At 44.8% G+C, this 17,418-nt stretch overlaps 1 protein-coding gene across 1 annotated transcript in view; it reads left to right on the top strand.

The window, feature by feature from the left end:
* Positions 1 to 17,418, top strand: part of LOC104278051 (semaphorin-5B-like) — a 42,930-nt gene that overhangs the window by 4,316 nt on the left and 21,196 nt on the right. The window contains exons 2-9 of the mRNA XM_009874902.1: positions 242 to 359; positions 6,459 to 6,640; positions 9,729 to 9,872; positions 11,299 to 11,446; positions 12,799 to 13,024; positions 13,662 to 13,880; positions 15,712 to 15,882; positions 16,786 to 16,935. Of these exons, the coding sequence (XP_009873204.1) occupies positions 242 to 359; positions 6,459 to 6,640; positions 9,729 to 9,872; positions 11,299 to 11,446; positions 12,799 to 13,024; positions 13,662 to 13,880; positions 15,712 to 15,882; positions 16,786 to 16,935 (1,358 nt within the window). The remainder of the gene's footprint in view (positions 1 to 241; positions 360 to 6,458; positions 6,641 to 9,728; positions 9,873 to 11,298; positions 11,447 to 12,798; positions 13,025 to 13,661; positions 13,881 to 15,711; positions 15,883 to 16,785; positions 16,936 to 17,418) is intronic.

Raw genomic sequence — 17,418 nt, 5'->3', positions numbered from 1 at the left:
CTTTCCCTAGGCCTTGGAGAGGAGTGAACTGATTTTTAATCTACAGCTTCTATGAGTGATATTTGCTTTGTGTCCTATCACCCCTATATTCAGCCATTCTTCCCTTCCAAGCAGGTAAAACTCCTCTGTGAAGAAATTGTTTCTTCTGCTGAGCCTTGATGCAGTTGACAGCTGTCACATACAAGCACTATACTCGAACATAGATCTTCAGAGCTTTAATCTTTTCTCTTTACACATGCAGGGAATGCCTGGGAGCCAGAGACCCCTACTGCGGCTGGGATAGCAAGCAGAAGCGATGCACCACTATTGAGGACAGCTCCAACATGAGCCTGTGGACTCAAAATATTACTGAATGCCCAGTAAGTGGAAGAAGTGGAAATATTTTACATATACTGGTGTGTTAATGTGTGTGTGAATGTGTAGAAGGGAAAGGGGAAGTGAATGTTTGGTGACCTGATTGAGGACTGACTGTTAGGAAAGCCTGGCGACAGAGGCACACGCTAATATCTGTGCACAGCCTCTTGTTTAGAATACAGAGACCCTGAATGCGTTTGTTTGCTCCAAAAGAGGGATCCCAAAACAATCAATCCGTCCTCGTCATGCCCATGCATGCTTGAGTGAAGAAGACTGGATTGTGCTGTTGGATTACTGCTGAGGGCCATGTAAGCTCCAGGTTAAACTTGAGCTTTCGCAGGGCTGCTCCACTGTCTGCACCATTTCCTTGGCTTCCCTGCAGACCAGGGAAATCAGAACACCTGACTACAACATCCTTGGGCAGCATTCAGTTACTTTTCCTTCTGGATCCCTGAGCTGGGCCCAGGAGGCAACACTGGTGAAGAAGAAGCATCCAGGGAGCAGCAAAGAAATAGGGCATGCATGGATGGTGTGCAGAGGGAAAAAAACCCCCAGCATACAGTATGTGCCAGAGAACACAAGGGAAGGAACAAGTGTAACCAAGAGAGGGACTATGAGAAAGATAGTGTTGAGTTCTAAGCATACTGTAGCAGACCAAAGACCAAATCCATGTGATATTGCAAGAAGCTGGTCTTCTGTCCTTGCCCTGGTTTCCATCAGATGCAGCACTTAAAAAAAAAAAAAAGAAAAAAAAGAAGTGTCTCTGAATCAGTTTGAGTTGGCTCTTCAGCTTTCTTCCCACCCGCCTACCCATCCACCCTCTGACAACAATACCCAGTTCCTGGCTGTGCTCCCCAGAAGCTGTCTGGCCAAGTTTAATTCTTGCTGCTTGAACCATACCTGCAAGGCAGCTGGGATAAAAAAAAAACCTCAAACCAGTCTTGCTAAATAAATTGTGGGAGGAGAAATACTCATTAATGTCCATTGTTATTTTCTAACATCAATTAGCATGTTAGTACTGTTAAGTCTGTCAGAGAGAGAAAGAGGGCTTGGTGGGTTATATCTTTGACACGCTATTTCTGTCTGGGGTGCCGGGATGTTTATTCTCCTTATCTTCCTTACTTCTCAGGTATTTTCCTGGGAAATATTAGTCATTACTTCAATCCATCCTTAGCTTGGCAGGCTTAAGTTTTTCACTGCTGGATTCAGAAGCTTGTGTGTTTATAACCCTCCTGTGCTGAACTGGGATGCAGTGTTTCTCGATTGCCCATGCTGTTATCTTGTCCTGCTTAATGCCTGTGTCTGTTGATAGGTGTGTGAGGTGTTAATCCTCTAGTTTGAACATGTCTGCTGTGGTGCACACTAGGGAACGGGCTACTCCAGATCATTGTTTCAAGGTCATAAAAATTCAGCACAGAATATTCAGGAGCTTTGGCTGTTCTTGGGGTGCTAGCTTTACATTTGTTTTAGCGTTTCTATTGTTGATTATTTTCTGTGTAGGTGCATGTCCATTCTGGTGCATACATCAGCCACGTACTCTTGGACTGACAGGCTGCCAAGCTGTTTAAAATCCACATGCACGTGCTTTCTTTTCCTTTCTCCTCTGCCCCTCACTGGAATGAGTTCACCACAGGCATGGAATGGGATGGCTCTTTTAAGCACGTACATCGGCAATATCCAAGTATTTCGTTGTGTTCTGTCCAGGTTAAAGGTCCTGGTCAACAGAGGCAAGAGTCTAGGACATCACATGCAAATGAGCACTGGAAAGGTAGAGGAATGCATGGACCCAGTGCCAAATTTCACTCCTGGAAAAGGCCTGTCTAGGAGTTTAGTTGGATGCGTTACTGTCTTAAGAAGTCCTGGCTTTTCTCACCCCGCTTTCCTGGGCCAAGCACCAGGCGCTCAGCTGTGCTGTTACAGCTGTATGTGAGATCACACTCAAGTGTGACATGGCGTAGATTAAAAGCACCCCTCTCAAATAAACTTTTCCTAACCCACATAGTGCCAGTGAGTTCTGCAGCCTAGCCCACAAACAGATGTCCTGGCACAGCTGAGAGACTGGCATGCAGCAACTTTCAAAGCCAGAACTGGCATATTATTGAATTATATCCTACAGGGGCCAGGCGTTTGTGTGAGTCAACCACAACACTAACACAACTTGACTGCTGCTCTTGTGCGAACATGCTTATTCAGAGCTAGTCTGAACATCTTTGTACAGCACTACAGTGTACCACGGATTCCCACTCTCCAACTTTAATATTAGGGGACCTAAGATAAAGGTAAGATATGGTATTAACATAGCACCTTGGGCAATGGTTTGTATATGTCATTACCAGGTAAAACCCAGAACCTCCTAAAGGTTTATTGCTATGGGTGCAATGTCAAACATTTTAACATTAAGAAATGAGAGGCCACAAATTGCACATGCTGCTGTTGTTGTCCTTATATATGCATGTGTCCTATCTGGGAGTCCTGAATACATGATTGCATGGCTTCTTCTTAGGCTTAGGGAAAGGAGGTGAGAGGCTTTTTGGTTTTAGGAATATTGAAAAAAAGCCGCATCCTACTTCATAGTATCTTACTGATGCAAACAAGAGCCACTGTCAGGAAAGGAACTTTAGATTTGGCTAACAAACTCCATTAGCCAAAGTCATGGGAACACTGTTGATAGTGGTTGACAAGTCAGAAATTCAGTATTCCCTGTGAAGTGTGCAGTCCTCCTTATTCCAAATCAAATGATGCTTTTCTTGTGGGTTTTCATCCCAGTCTCACTCTGTGTCCAGCAAACCCCTATCTCAGTCATCTGGCATCTGCTCCATGCTACCCCTTCTTCTTGCTAATCAGTGCCAGTCTCCCCACTCCTTTCCTGAGGTGTGTAGCAGACTTGCACGCTGCTCTCAATCTGTGCGGGCTCAGCCACTTGGAGTTCCAGTGCCCAGGATAATCCTGCTCTGGCCCACCACTGAAGCATGCCCAGTGCATAGAGAAGGCTTCAGGTGCCAGGATCAAAATCTGTAAGTCTCTGAAAACTGAGAATTTTCCTTCCCATCCCCCAAGGATTTTATACCCTAGACAGATTTTAATGTCTTTTCACAGAAATTATGAACAGGTGTTACAAGGATATAAAGTTTAGTTCCCTGCTCTGAACACTAGTTTGTTTCAAGGAAAAAGTTGTTACTTATGGACTTTCTTTTTCCCTAGATTTGATTTTGGAAATGGTTAAAATAGTTTGACTGAAATTTTGCAAGAATTTTCAGCTTCTTTCAACAAGCCAACATGAAAACTTCCAGCTGAAATAATTAAAGCTTGGCTTATAAAAGCAGTTGACATCTGAGTCCTAAGAGAAAGCATAGATTAATTGAAAGAACAAGGAATGCTTCTAGTTTTATCTGTAATATCAGAATATATATATATATGTCCTGGTAGCATGATTATAGGAGTGGTCAGTCTAAGTTTTTAGATCCTGCACTTGAGCCTTTGGATGGTACAAGGAAGAAATGAAGAGGTGATGCCTTTGGTGGGAGTATGGCAGTTTATAAAATACAGGAACTCTGCAGTTGGGACTATTGTCAGGTGAGAGAAGGGCATTTGATCACATCTGTTTTTAAAGATGTCCCCTGTGTTTGATGGGCACTGTGTTGACTACAAAGGATTTCCCTTGTAAAGATATTCTTGAAAAAGATCAATGCATATGGGTTTTTATCCCACTTCCCAAGTTTGCTCTTTTGAAGGTATTTTTATGAGTTTAAAGACTGAGTAGTAATCCGTATGTAATTTCTAAAGTATGAAAACTTTCCACACTCACAATGTGACATGGGTATAAATCTTAGCATTTTGGTTATGGCTGCTTATTTGTTTAATTTTTGGGTTACTTCCCAGTATCACTTATGAGCCAATAATTATTTGTCAGCTTTTTTTTTTTTTTTCCCCAATTGAAGCCGCGGGCCATATCATACCATTGATTTCTAAACAGAACTCCCTGCTGGAATCAGCAAGACTTTCTGGCTCAAAAATTAATAGAAATGGTCCAATACTTGGATTATGACTTTTGTAAGTCAAGGGGAAAAAGAAGATAAAAATCTAATATTAAATATCTCAAAGTAGTTATTTTGACTTTTTTCCTCCTGACTTTTAGCAACCCGCCTGTATTGAATTTTGATTGCATGCATGTTTAAAACAACAAATTCAACAACAACAAAACTCAGTGATCTCTTCTCTGGGCGTCTTGCCTTGTAACCTGCAGCCCAGAGCAGATTTTTACGACGGCATGATAATCTTTTGCAAACAAATGTTTACAACAGATGCTTGAAACCCCTCAACTGCAGCCTGATGAGTGCAGTAGCAGATCTAAATTACTTCCATGCCACTGCTGCATATTTTTGATGCTGCTGTGGATGGGCGAGAGGGGAAGATGACAGCCCACCAAAGGTGCATTGTGAGTGTTTAACGTAGTGCCAGACTTGGAGAATGAGCACAGAGCAGCATGTTTCGGAGGATGAGTGTTTGAAAGCCCTGATGCTGTGGCTGTGGTTGGCTCCCTCTGTGGCTCCTGAGCAGGCTCACAGCCTCTCCATGCCTCCGTTTTCCTTGTCTGTAAAGCAGGAGAAATGATTTACCCCATCCCGGAGCAGTACAGGGGACTGATCCTGCTGACTGCGGAGCTCAGTGCAGCATGGCACAGTGGGGTTTGTCACTGCGTAGTTGGCTCAGATTTGGGGCCAGAGCTGTTTGCCAGGGTCCCAGCCTCTTCCTTTCTTCACCCTTCATGCGACACCAAGGCCAAGTCCGATGTTGCCTTTGCCAGCAGTTTTACCAAAGCTGCCAAGCTTCTCACCACCCCGTGGGTGACACCAGCGGGCATGAGCCATTTGCAGGCACCTGCCAGCCCTGCGCTCTGGGACATGGGGTGGGAGGATGGAGGAAGCCACTGAGGGAGAATGAGTCACAGCAGCATGGAAATAGCTGTACCTAGGCAGGGCCACCGTGGGTGTCTTTCTGCCTTGTGTTTCTTAAGTCAATAGCAAAGGGGAAGGCAGGGCAGAGGTGTTCAGGGTAGCTTTCCAGACATGGTCTTGGAGCTGCTGGATTTTGCAGTAGCGGTGGAGCAGGCACAAGAAGGCGGTGGTAGCCTGGGAGTGATGCCGGGAGGAGCAGGCAGTGCTTACCTTCTCAGGTCAGCCATGATGGCGAGGGCCTCAGCACCTCGCTTGCCCACCTGCGGCTTAGGGCTCACAGGGCAGCTCCGGTTAGAACAAGGCACAGGGAAGCAAGCTCTGACATCCTGTCTCCTGGAAGGCCCTCACCAGTCCTGGGCTGAAATAGTTCTGTTTCTCTTGCTTTTGGTCTGGCAGAAGTACCGTATTTTTACTTCATGATAGTGCACAGGAGCTCAGGCCCCAGCCTCTTTGGGGCTGTGCAGGCATGAAGCAAAGGGCAGAGGAAACAGATAGCAGCATGCTCTGGTCTATAAATTGCCTTGAGGTGAATTCTTGCTCTTTAGCCCACTATGTGATCCTCAGCATTAATTCTAGTCACTACCCTCTCCTTCACTTTCTACTCCTCACCCGGTTTAGCTGTTTAGGCTATGGCTTTGTTTGGAAAGGGAGCCAGTTCTTACTGCGTGTTTGGACATGGCCAAACTCAGCGAGGGCCCGGTCTCAGCTGGTCACTATGGTTATACACACACTAACTCGGAAAATATTCTGCAGGAACAGTCCCTGCAGAGGCAGGAGCATAATGGAGTGGGGACAATCAGCACCGACCTCTGTGTTGCTTGAAAGGCTGAAGCTGTGCTGTGTAGGACGAGGGAACGCGGTGGTTTTGTGGCACGGCAGACGGATGCTTGTGCCTGGCGTGGGGCTGGCTGTGTCGGCTCGGGTGCCTGCGCGCACATGTTAGGTATGCAGGGTGGAATTTGGAGGGTAAATATTGATGCGGCATTGTCTGAAAACAACCCTCTGTTTTGAATCCTGCTTGCAAGCACAGACAGCTCCCATCTAAGCTGCATCCTAATCCCCCTAGCAGCTTTGTTTGGCGTTTCTGTTGTGAGGCTGTCTCCAGAAATGTAAATTTGTTATTAATGACCTTTTTTCTTTTAAAACTAGGTGAAAAACCTGACAACAAATGGAAGATTGGGGCCTTGGTCCCCATGGCAGCTGTGTGAGCATTCGGATGGGGACAGCACAGGCTCCTGTATGTGTAGGTCACGCTCATGTGACAGCCCTCGTCCTCGCTGCGGAGGTCGCGGCTGTGAAGGGGCCCGGATCGAGGTTGCAAATTGCTCAAGGTACCTCAGCATCTTTGTGCTTTTCAGGAAGGGAAAAAGAGTTGTGTCTTTCCAGAGCTTAGCTCCTTCCTTGTGCTTCTGTGAGCATGATGTTGTATCCCAACCAAACTGAGGTATGTGAGGTCCAGCTTCAAGTCAGTGAAAAATGAAGGCGCTCGAGGGCTCTGAGAGAAGGGCCTTCAGCCAGGGCTCTTGGAAGATGAGCACCCCAGATTAGGGTACACATTAACCTTCTCTGTGCTGTGCCTCAATTTCCCTCAACTGTGCAATGAGTAGTGACTCAGCAGGAGCAGGTGAATAAGGCAGAGGTTGCTGTTAGAAACTGAACAGCAATAAGCTAAAAAAAAATCAGTAAGTTCATAATTTTTCGGATTTTGGATTCCGAGGTTGCATTGCCAAAAGCAAGAAGAGCTCTTCCAGAGCAGTGCTTGCAAAAGCAGGGCCTAGCCTAGCTCCGATCAAGGCTTATTTGCCTTGTTCTGCGAGCCTGTGAACTGTCTGCAGCACGCTGGCTAGGTGAAAGCAACAGATCATCATCTGGCAGTGCTTGGGAGGCATGCCTGCTGGGAACAGCACTTAAACAACGCGTGTAGTTCAGCTTGTGTCAAAGCGCTATCTTTCCAGGGAAGCCTGAAGCTCATGCTTGAGCAGTATGGAAGCTAAATGTCCTCCTGTCGGGTGCCCAAACATAGCCATGGTGTTTGTGTCCATGTTACCCCACCACTCTCAGACTACATCATGTCATGACTCAAGGAAAGATGATGCAGTAGTGTAACCACTATTTAACTGGGGTGGAACAAGCCAATATTTTTGTAAATATTGGGTCAATACAGTTTTTCTCTATCTTCTCCATAAACATACATTCCATTAAGGACAGCTGTCTCTTGACTCATCCCTGGAGATCAGTGCTGGTCTTGGCACCAAAAATTCATCAGTATTTCTGTTTTAATTGGCACCTCTCCTTCCATTTGTGGACCGTGTTGCCCAAAAGGTGAGCAGTCATTCCTGCCCCTGTGCTGTCGCCATGGGCTGAGCAGAGCCCTCCCCAGGCAGGCTTTTTATGTCAGGGGCAATTGGAAAGCATGCCAATGGGATGGGTTTCTCAGCACTGCTCTGATGGCAAAAGAGTCAGCTCTAAGAAGAGAATGAAAAATAGATTATTCAATCTTAAGACACAGGAAGACAGCATGATTTGAAAAATAGGGACATCTGGTCATCCTACATCCGCCTCAGCCCTCAAATTTACTTTAATTGACTTCATATGGCATTGAGATTTCTTTTTGCAGAGAGGGAGCAGGCTGCTTAAAGATGAGTTCTGTTAGAAAGCTAGAGATCTGAAAATGGATGATGTCTGTATTTCTGTTAAGAATCTTGAAACACAAATAGATGCTGAGAATTGTTTTTTTGAGGAATTTACTTTCCCTTTTTTACTGTAATAACGGCAAGCTTCCGTTTGATTTTTTTTCTTTTTGTGATCTCACATATAAACTTTCTTATGGGTTAAGGAGTGGGGAGGTGGTAGGTGGATTAAAACATGGCAGAATAAGATGGAATAGCAGGAATTTTATATAAGCAAGTTTCTTGTTCTTTGACCTTGTTTGGGGAGGGAGAGGCGAAGGGAAGGAGGGAGAGGGATGAGAGAACAAGAGGAGGAAGGGAAAAACATCTAACAGGTTTCTGAAATAAAGCTGCCAAGAACAGACAAGAGTTGATAACAAATACAAAAAGTGTGAAGGGCAATGTGGGTTTTAACTTTCATCCTCTGCCCTGATTGGTGCTAAGCCAGAAAATATTTCTTGCCAGCAGTGTTATTAGTTCAGTAAATGCTTTGAAAATTAACATCTGTTTTCAAGCTTAGCTTTCAAGAACCAGAGAGCACCTGAGTTGTTTTTTGACTAGACTGTTTAGAAAGGTTTTTCTTTATACAAAAAAAGCAAATGAGATTTTTTGGCTTAAGGCAGTGAAGTGTCAAGATTAGGCAGTAAGACACAGCTTTGCCACTGGCTCCGTATGAAATGAAACCTGCAGCACAGAAGAGATGAAATACAGTGCCTCCTCTCCTGCTCCAAGGTTCAGTAGTGTTGCCAAAACAGGGGAAGGTGAGCTTTAATGAATGCAAGATTTTAAAGATAAAAACGTTGGCTTCTGTGTAAGCACGTGGTTGAGTCACCGCATGGCAGCCACGGTGCAGGAGCCGACAGACTGCACGTGCTCAGCCTGTCGCAGGAAGAGGGAATTTGCCGATATCTCTGTGGCCGAGGTGTGAACTAAGGGGTTTTACATCACATTTGCTTCAGGCTAAGTTACCACTGCTAGACAGAGATGTGATCACCGATTAAATCATGAAACTCAGTCCTGACTCAGAGCTCTTAATTGCCTCTGGTTTCTACAGATTTAATGTCACACTACAGTGACGTCTACAGATGGCCATGAAAGCTAGAAGCAATTATTGTTGTTTTTAATGAAATCTGAGATTTCCACGTAATAGGATTCAGTGCTGAAGGCTTTAGGAAAACACCAAATATTATGAGGCTTGTGATAAAACCATGGGAGCTGGCAGTAGGATTGCTGTAAGAGATTTAAAGCACCAGTACCTACTGAATTAGCAGAGGGTAGATTTTTTACATCCTTTGGCACAACTGGCATTCATCAGCCTCAAAACTTTCACTCTCTGTGCAGAAGAGTCCAGGAGATATAACTTTGGGATTGGCCATTGGCTCAGAAAAGCGGGGTTATGAGGCATGGGGGAGATGATGGGAGATTAGCTGGGGAGAGTTATAGCAACCACACTGTTCCTCAGCAAATCCTAGGAGGTGTTTTCAAAATCGTTCAGCATTGGCTTCGTTCTGTTCCTTTCCAAGTCTTAGAGCCTTCAGTGGGAGGAAAGTTAGGCCAATGCTAAGCACTTTTGAAACTCCCTTTTCTAAATCTCTGCTGATACAAAGTCTGATTGAAATGGATAATCTCTTCTCCAATGAGCTGAACAATTCCCCCGTCAGTGCCTTGTATGTGTTGTTTTTAAGCACGGCGTGACGTGGGCAGATCATTGGGTCACCCCCATACTCCGTTCTCTCTCACCCTTTGTTAGAAATGGCGCTTGGACACCCTGGTCTTCCTGGGCCCCGTGTAGCACCTCCTGCGGGATAGGCTTTCAGGTCCGCCAGCGATCCTGCAGCAACCCCGCTCCACGGTACGGGGGCAGGGTCTGCGTTGGACAGAGCAGGGAAGAAAGGTAAGAGATGTCCGCAACACTGTGTGTTTGCTTCTGTGGTTATAATGTTGGCAGCTGGAAGTGGTGGCTCTTACATGAATACAGGTTAAGGCTGAAGGCACAAAGCAGAAGGAATTCCAGAGCTGGGAGGGGTGAGGCTGCTCACACCTATGGCCACTCTCTTTTAATGAGCCTGTGAACATCAAAGACTTTAGAGCTGCCTCCTCAGACAGGACCTTTCAGACCTTTACGAGTATTCCCATCCCTCAAACAGAGGGCTGACCTCCTCACTGGAAGGAGAAACTGTGCCTGCTGTCAGCAGTGTAGAGTTTAGAGATATAGTTACACCGTTCTGATCCGTCCCTGAGGAGGCAGTTGAATATGTGCAGCTTTCTTTGCCAATTGCACCATTCCTAAGTCTCTGTTAATTGTGCTGATGCATCAGAAGAAGTTCAAGAAAAAATATAGCTTAACTCTCAGAGTCAGGGTTGAGATTTTGCAGGGCATGGCACCAGAAAAAGACACTTTTTGAACCTACAGAGCCATCTGCACGATTATGCTTCTTCAAGACCAGCCCCTCATAAAACACATACTTCAAGGCGCCCCCATTGGTTTCCAGATCTGACGTTTCATTAAAGGCCATCTCTCTTTCGCAGTAGGCTGTTGCTTCTCCCTTGAGTGGTCACTTAAGACAGATCTCTCTGAATTTCTCAGAATACATAGGGCAATTCATTTAACTTCCTTGATTCAGGACATTTTAATGTTTGGTTTGATTTGTGCCCATTCACAATGGTCCTTTTTTGGGTTTTAAAGACTACATCTGAGTCAATTGTAGTTCTGTGTGATTCAATTTGAGAACAATATTGATTAAAAAGCTGAAGAAAATTAAAGTTGCCTTTTGAAAGGGGAACATGAAATAGCATTAATTTAGGGCCTGCTTTTAGATTTAGCATCTAGTTCAGCTCCATTGCAAACACCAGTTTCTTAGGGTCTAAGCAGCAGTAAGGGCCAGATCATGTGAAGAGGACGTGGTCAAATGCTTAGCATCTGCCATTAGTGACAGATCACTGTCCAGCTGACCTCCCACTAGTCATCCCATCGAAAATATTTACCATCCACTGTCTCTCTTTGTGACACACGGGCTTCAGCTTCTCAACTCTTCTGTGAATCCAGTTCATAAATGTTTTGAGATCAAAGCACTTTCATACACCCGATCTTGACCATTTACTCCAACTGTCTCACTGAGCTCAGCCTGGTTAACTAGCCTCAGTTCTGTTTGCTGTGAACAGGAATATTGCTAATCTGACTGTTGTGTCAGCCTTCCAGTGGTTTCTGTGCATGCATGAATTGCACCCAAATGCAGTGCACACTCTTGCGTCCATCACCATTTTGTCCCTTGGGTGTGCCGACGTGGATATTTTCTGAGCGATTCACTTTCTTCTTTCAGATTCTGTAATGAGAACAGTCCATGTCCATTACCGATTTTCTGGTCTTCATGGGGTCCTTGGAATAAATGTAGTGTGAATTGTGGTGGAGGGATTCATTCAAGGCAGAGGTCCTGTGAAAATGGAAATACATGTCCAGGCTGTGCTGTGGTATGTATTGTTTATTAACATTGCATAAGGGACACTGTTGACATCCAGGAACTTGGTGTTTAACTCCTCTCTCCATCTTGGTTTTATTTCTCAAGCTAGAAGAAAATGCTGTCCTCAGCTTTTGCTAGAGAGGATGTTGAAATGAGCTGGGAAGCAGAGGTGTGTCAGATTCCCAGTCAGTGAAGCTGGTGTGAGAGAGTGTGTGTGTGTGTGTGTCCTCAGGCAGGGACAGACTGGTGTACAGAGGACTTCCTTAGGACTTTGTAGGCTTAGATATTAAGTCCTTTACCTGAAAGCATAATTCTTTTTTTTTTTCTCTTCAGTCCCATTTCCAAGGATGATCCTATTGAATTAAGGCCCTACATGCATCAAAAATTAGTCTCACTGTTGTCATACTTGAGTAGACAACAGGTCAGACACCTAGCTGACCCATCAGTGAGGCACGGCTACCCGATTTCTCTCTTCATTTTCTGTTTCCTTTTCTGACGGCTGTTTCAAGCATCTGTTTTAATCAGTTTTGTGGAGAGTTTTCCTTCAGTGTAAGCAGATTTGATCTGGAACCTCCCATCTGTTCGCAAGCTGCTTGGCATTTACTCTAGATTCATGAAGTCCTGAAGTATTACGTTGCTTTCCTTCTGCCATAAACGACTGGTTTATTTATTTGTTTTTAAACAAGAATGCGTTGCTTGTCACTGGAATTCCTCCCACTAGTGGTGAGAATCGTAAAGACCCCAAATCATGGCATCCCCATCCAGCCAAAATGTTGTCTGCCCTCAGTGGATGCTGTACCCAAGAATGGCAAATTGTTCATAGCTCTCAGTGGAGAGTTCAAAAAGCCAACCAAACAAAAATAGCTGTAAAAGAGATAATCTAAACCCATCTTAAAACTAAACCAATAAACTTTTCAAGGAATAAACCTTACTGACATTTTGTCCTCATGGGGCTCTTCTAGGCTGTCCTGAGAGCAGCATCTCAGGGTCACAGCATAAAAATTGTTTGCTGTTACTATTTTCTATTGTCTGAATTACTCTCCTGCCTGTAACGTACCAAGCTTTTGAAGCCTCCCATGACATTGAGTCAGCAAGGAAACACAAACATGAGGGAGACTTAAAAATAGCAAACATAGTTCACCCTTGAGGTCCACCTGAAGCTATGCACCACCATTGCCTCCATAGTCATGGAGGTCATAGTCATTTTGTGCTGTGCCCTGCACTGGCTTGTGTCTGAGATCAGGTAAGGTGGATGGAGGTTTAGATCCAGAGGGTGTCTCCTTATTTTCTGAAGTGTAAATAAATCTCTGTCAGATTGGCTGCTGCTGTTTAATAAGGAAAGAGGGGTTTTCCTTCTTGCAGGAGTATAAGACCTGCAACCCAGAGAGCTGCCCAGAGGTGCGTAGAAACACACCCTGGACCCCTTGGATGCCTGTCAACATCACCCAGAATGGTGCTCGCCAGGAGCAGCGCTTCCGCTACACATGTCGTGCCCAGCTGTCTGATCCCCATGAGCTGCAGTTTGGGAGGAAGAAAACCGAGAGTCGATTCTGCCCCAATGATGGCTCAGCAGTGTGTGATACTGACTGTACGTCCTGCCAGCTCCCTGGGGAACTGTAGGGCAAGCCTAGGTTTGGTGGTGGAAGGGGGATCCTCTCAGAACCACAGGAAGCTGATTGTGCCTGCCTAAGTCTAGACATGTATGAGTAGTGCCACTGCAGAATCACAGGGATGGAGAGACCCCTGTGACTTAGAGAACAACACAGTTGTGAGCTCTGTGCTTCTGGCAGTTGTAGATTTGTTGTTGCTGCTGCCAGGCTGGCCCAAAGAGAACTGGCAAGTAATAAAGCTGTGGAGAAGAGCCATTCTACAGGACAGTGTGGCTTTGCTCTTCTTTCTCTTTGGATGTCCCCTTGAGCACTGCCTCTGGGGTTATTCCCTTCAGTACTGCTGTGATCCAAGGCAATGTCCTGAAGGCGTGGCCTCAACTGCCCCAAAAGGTCATTTATCAGTTATCAGTAGGCTCAATTTTTACATGTACAGGTTTCTTTCTGTGTCTAGCTTAGCTGTAACGCTATGGAACAAAACCTTGCTAAGGACTTTCAGCAGAAGCTCTTCCCCATGGCACATAAATCCTGATTTTATTCATGAGCTGAAGCGCTTTTTAAAACCCCAGTAACTGATTAGTTTGTGATCACGTGGTGTCTTGTTTGTTTTCCCTGAAGCTCTTGTTGATGACCTCCTCAAGACTGGTAAGACCTCTGCACGGATTATCAATGGGGGCTGGTCCTTCTGGGGGGCCTGGTCTTCCTGTTCCAGGGACTGTGAGTTGGGCTTTAGGATCAGAAAGAGAACATGCACAAACCCTGAACCTAAAAATGGTGGTTTGCCCTGTGTGGGGTCAGCGATGGAGTACCAAGACTGCAATCCACATCCCTGCCCAGGTAACCATGATCATTTTCCTGCATGAAATTCAGAGGTGTTCTGCCTCTTAATGGTAGAGCCACAAAAAAAAAAAAATCAGTATTTCCAAGCTGCTTTTTTTTTTTTAATTTGGGGGATTTTTCCTGATTTTTTTTAAAGCTACTGTCATAACCCAAGTATGTGGGCTTTAGTGCTGTGACTTACATTTCACCTCAACTCAGCGAGTAACAGCCACATCCTCTAGAGGAAGTAGTATTGTGGCTTGTCCAGCAATTTTTTGCTTCAAGAAGGTTTGATCCTCCATCCAGTGGAGGGCATCCTGGTGTATCTGCACTTTGAGGAAGAGACAGGCTTAATAAATGTGGCTTAAAACTGTGTACAGATACTTGATGTGGTGGTTCTTCTTGTGAACACTTGTTTCTTCCCCTTCTCCTGCTTACGTATTGTTCTTGCGATGGGCATCTACTCTTGGCATCAGTTACCATTTCCTGCACAGCCAGCAGGGAGTATTCTTGCCTGGTTTCCTGGTTTTCGAGTTTGTCCTCATGTTTATGTTGCACTCCTGGTCCAGAATAGTAATAATAGAGCATTGACTACTGTATTCTGTCTCACTTATTCTTCTCCTTGCTCTGTAATAACTATTTACGCTAAATTTAAGAGGTCTTACACAAATTACCTTGCCTCTGCAGTTCTAGCAGTTATCTACCTCTGGCAATATAGTTTGTGGCCTACACTTGAAAATGCTATATTATAATAGTATTATTATGATACTAAAATTCAACATAAAGATAAAATTCCAGTACAGATATGATCAGAATGTGCAGCAAGAGTGTAGCAGGAGTGTCAAATATTGCGCTCTATGGCCTATAAAAAGAAAATAACTCTAGCACTATTAAGGCAGCTATTAGTACTATTTTGGAAGCTCTCAGTGGCTTTTCACTAATGTCTGTGCCCTTCTTCTGTGCTGTTTTCTCGCCTTGGACACTATGATGCTCTACAATCTGTTCTGAGTGCATGATTACTATTTCTCTGTGTCTCCCTCCTTCCCCTCCTCACTCAATGTGTGTACACAAATCCTGGGCTTATCTTTCACTAAGTCATCAGGTTATTATCTTCTGAATTAATGGCATGTGGACCTGCAAATCAGGCAGTCTAGTAGCCTGACAAGGGAGGGAGGAATTGGGGATCTTAAGTCCCTTCCTTGTTGTATTATTAACGTGTTACGGGGCTGTGCTCAGATCGCAGAATGGTTTGGTTTGGAAGGGAACTTTGGGGGTCATCTCGTCCATCCTCCCTCTAATAAGCAGGAACAATAAATAAAGCCACTGAGTTTCTGTTTCCTGAAGGCTGGAATTAGAGGACTCAAAGTCCCTACAGAAAGGTGCCATATAAGCTCCACTTAGGTTATACAGCACTTTTTTCCCTAAGTGGATCTGCTGTTGCTGTACGTAAAGCATCAGGAGACAATAATAATAACAACAATGCTGGTTTATAAAATGGTGCAGCATAGAATAGAATAGATTAGACTAGACTAAACTAGACTAGACTAGACTAGAGTATTATGTTTCAGTGACTACCCTAAAGAATAGTTTCTATTTTGGCACTTTATGATGCAAAGTCTTTTTGTGCATAGATTCCATTTTGCATCTGGAGAGTGCAGCACATTTGTACCTTCTCTTGATACGAAGTTCTTTTTGTCAGGCCCAAATGTCCTGGGGTGCAGAAAGGTGCTAGCTAGTCTGGGCAAGGTGGATCTGGAAGGTGAGATACTGGGGCTCTCCAGCTTTGTCACAGTGAGAGGAGTAACCAACAGCTTCTGCCTCTCTCTCCTTGCTTTTCAATGTCCTTCAGTGAAAGGCTCATGGTCTTGCTGGACTCCTTGGTCTCACTGCTCAGCAACCTGTGGAGGAGGACACTACCAGCGCACAAGGACTTGCACCAATCCAGCTCCATCTAGCGGAGAGGATATCTGCATTGGCCTGCACACCGAGGAGGCCCTTTGCAACACGCATCCATGTGAAGGTACCCAGTTCTCGTCCCTGCTCCAGTTGGCTTGGATGGTGGTGGTAGCAAGACACATCTGCAAAATGTGCAAATGATAAATCAGAAAAACCTCCAGGTAGAAGCTTTTCTGCTCATTCACTAAATGTCTACTGAGCCAGGGAAAAAAGAAATCCCAGTGTTCAACTGCAATGCATCACCTTTCTCTTTACCTGTTCACTAGCCCATGCTCTGGCGTTCTGGTGCTGGACAGGCAAAATCTTGTTAGTGGCTGATCCATTTAAAGTAATTGAAAAAGCAGGACCTTGATTCTTCAGTGTGGAAGCTTACAGGACAAATAAAAGGAGTCATGAAACATCAATCTGTACAGTCACTGAAGGGGTAATCCTTCCTTTTTCTTACATGGACAGGCAGATGAGCATGTGCTACAACTCAGAGGGCAAGGTTTAGATCTGTGCTGGTTTTGAACCACGCTTGTGTATCTCTGATCGAGTGCAGGTTGAATCCTGCCCTTAGGAACCTCAGCAAAACTCTTTAATTGCTGGAACTTGTGCTGGCTGCTTAAGGTATCCCTGGGAGGTCACCTCAAAACTTGGAAGTCCTGGTTCCACATTGCCCCATCCAGCTCCTCATATGTCTTTAACCAGAGAGCTGACACAGGAGCTTATAAGACAACTGCCTGCTCTGTGGTGCTCCACCGAGGATTGGTTCAGTCCATATTAAGAAAACTAAAACCCGACGAGTAGGGTATGATGCTTGCACTGTTACTTACAGTGAGAAAATTAAATCCACCAAAGGCCCCGGGATTCAGTTTGTGAGACAAGCCCTAAATATCCTTCATCATGAGAGAAGTTTGGTATTTACAAGGGATCCTTTACCTTCTCGTTGATGTTGTTGATGTCTTTTCCTGATCTTGTATTTCAGGTGGCTGGTCAGAGTGGTCGGAGTGGAGCCTGTGTAATGAAGAGGGCATCCGATACCGCAGCCGTTACTGTGAGATACACAGCCCAGATTCTTCTCAGTGCGTTGGCAACAGCACACAGTACCAAGATTGCCTGTATAATGAAATTCCTGGTATGTACAGTGTCATCAAGGAGGGAGAGGGTGGGCCAAGTCGGGAGAGCAACTCGTGCCCAGACTGTCAAGCTAGGCTGAGATTTTCTCTACTCTAAATTGGATTTGGATGCTTCTAGAAAACCAAGCGAACAAACAAACATGTTATAAACTCCGTTGTGTCAGGCACAGGGTACCTGGACTTCCTTTAAGGCAGCTTAGCATTTATTTAAAATGGAATTATTTAAATCTGTAACAAATAACTAATATTGCTTCACTTGGATTGACTCTTTTAATCTTGCATAGTTCATCTCAGACTGACTTATAAAAATTATCTCTGTTCTTAGTATGCTGTAGGCAACAGAAGGTGCTTGAGTTCAGGTATCAAAAGAAATGTCCCAAAAGAACAAAGAAATAAGGTGAGGCAGATGGAGAAAAATTATGTGTGAAGTGGGGACATTAATCAAGGGTCTAACAGAATGACATTGTTGACAGAGAGATGGT

Source organism: Apaloderma vittatum, unplaced genomic scaffold, assembly GCF_000703405.1.
Source record: "Apaloderma vittatum isolate BGI_N311 unplaced genomic scaffold, ASM70340v1 scaffold27118, whole genome shotgun sequence".
Classification (NCBI taxonomy): Eukaryota; Metazoa; Chordata; class Aves; order Trogoniformes; family Trogonidae; genus Apaloderma; species Apaloderma vittatum.
The sequence above is the reverse complement of the archived record's forward strand: the minus strand, read 5'-3'. Positions and strand labels throughout refer to the sequence as shown.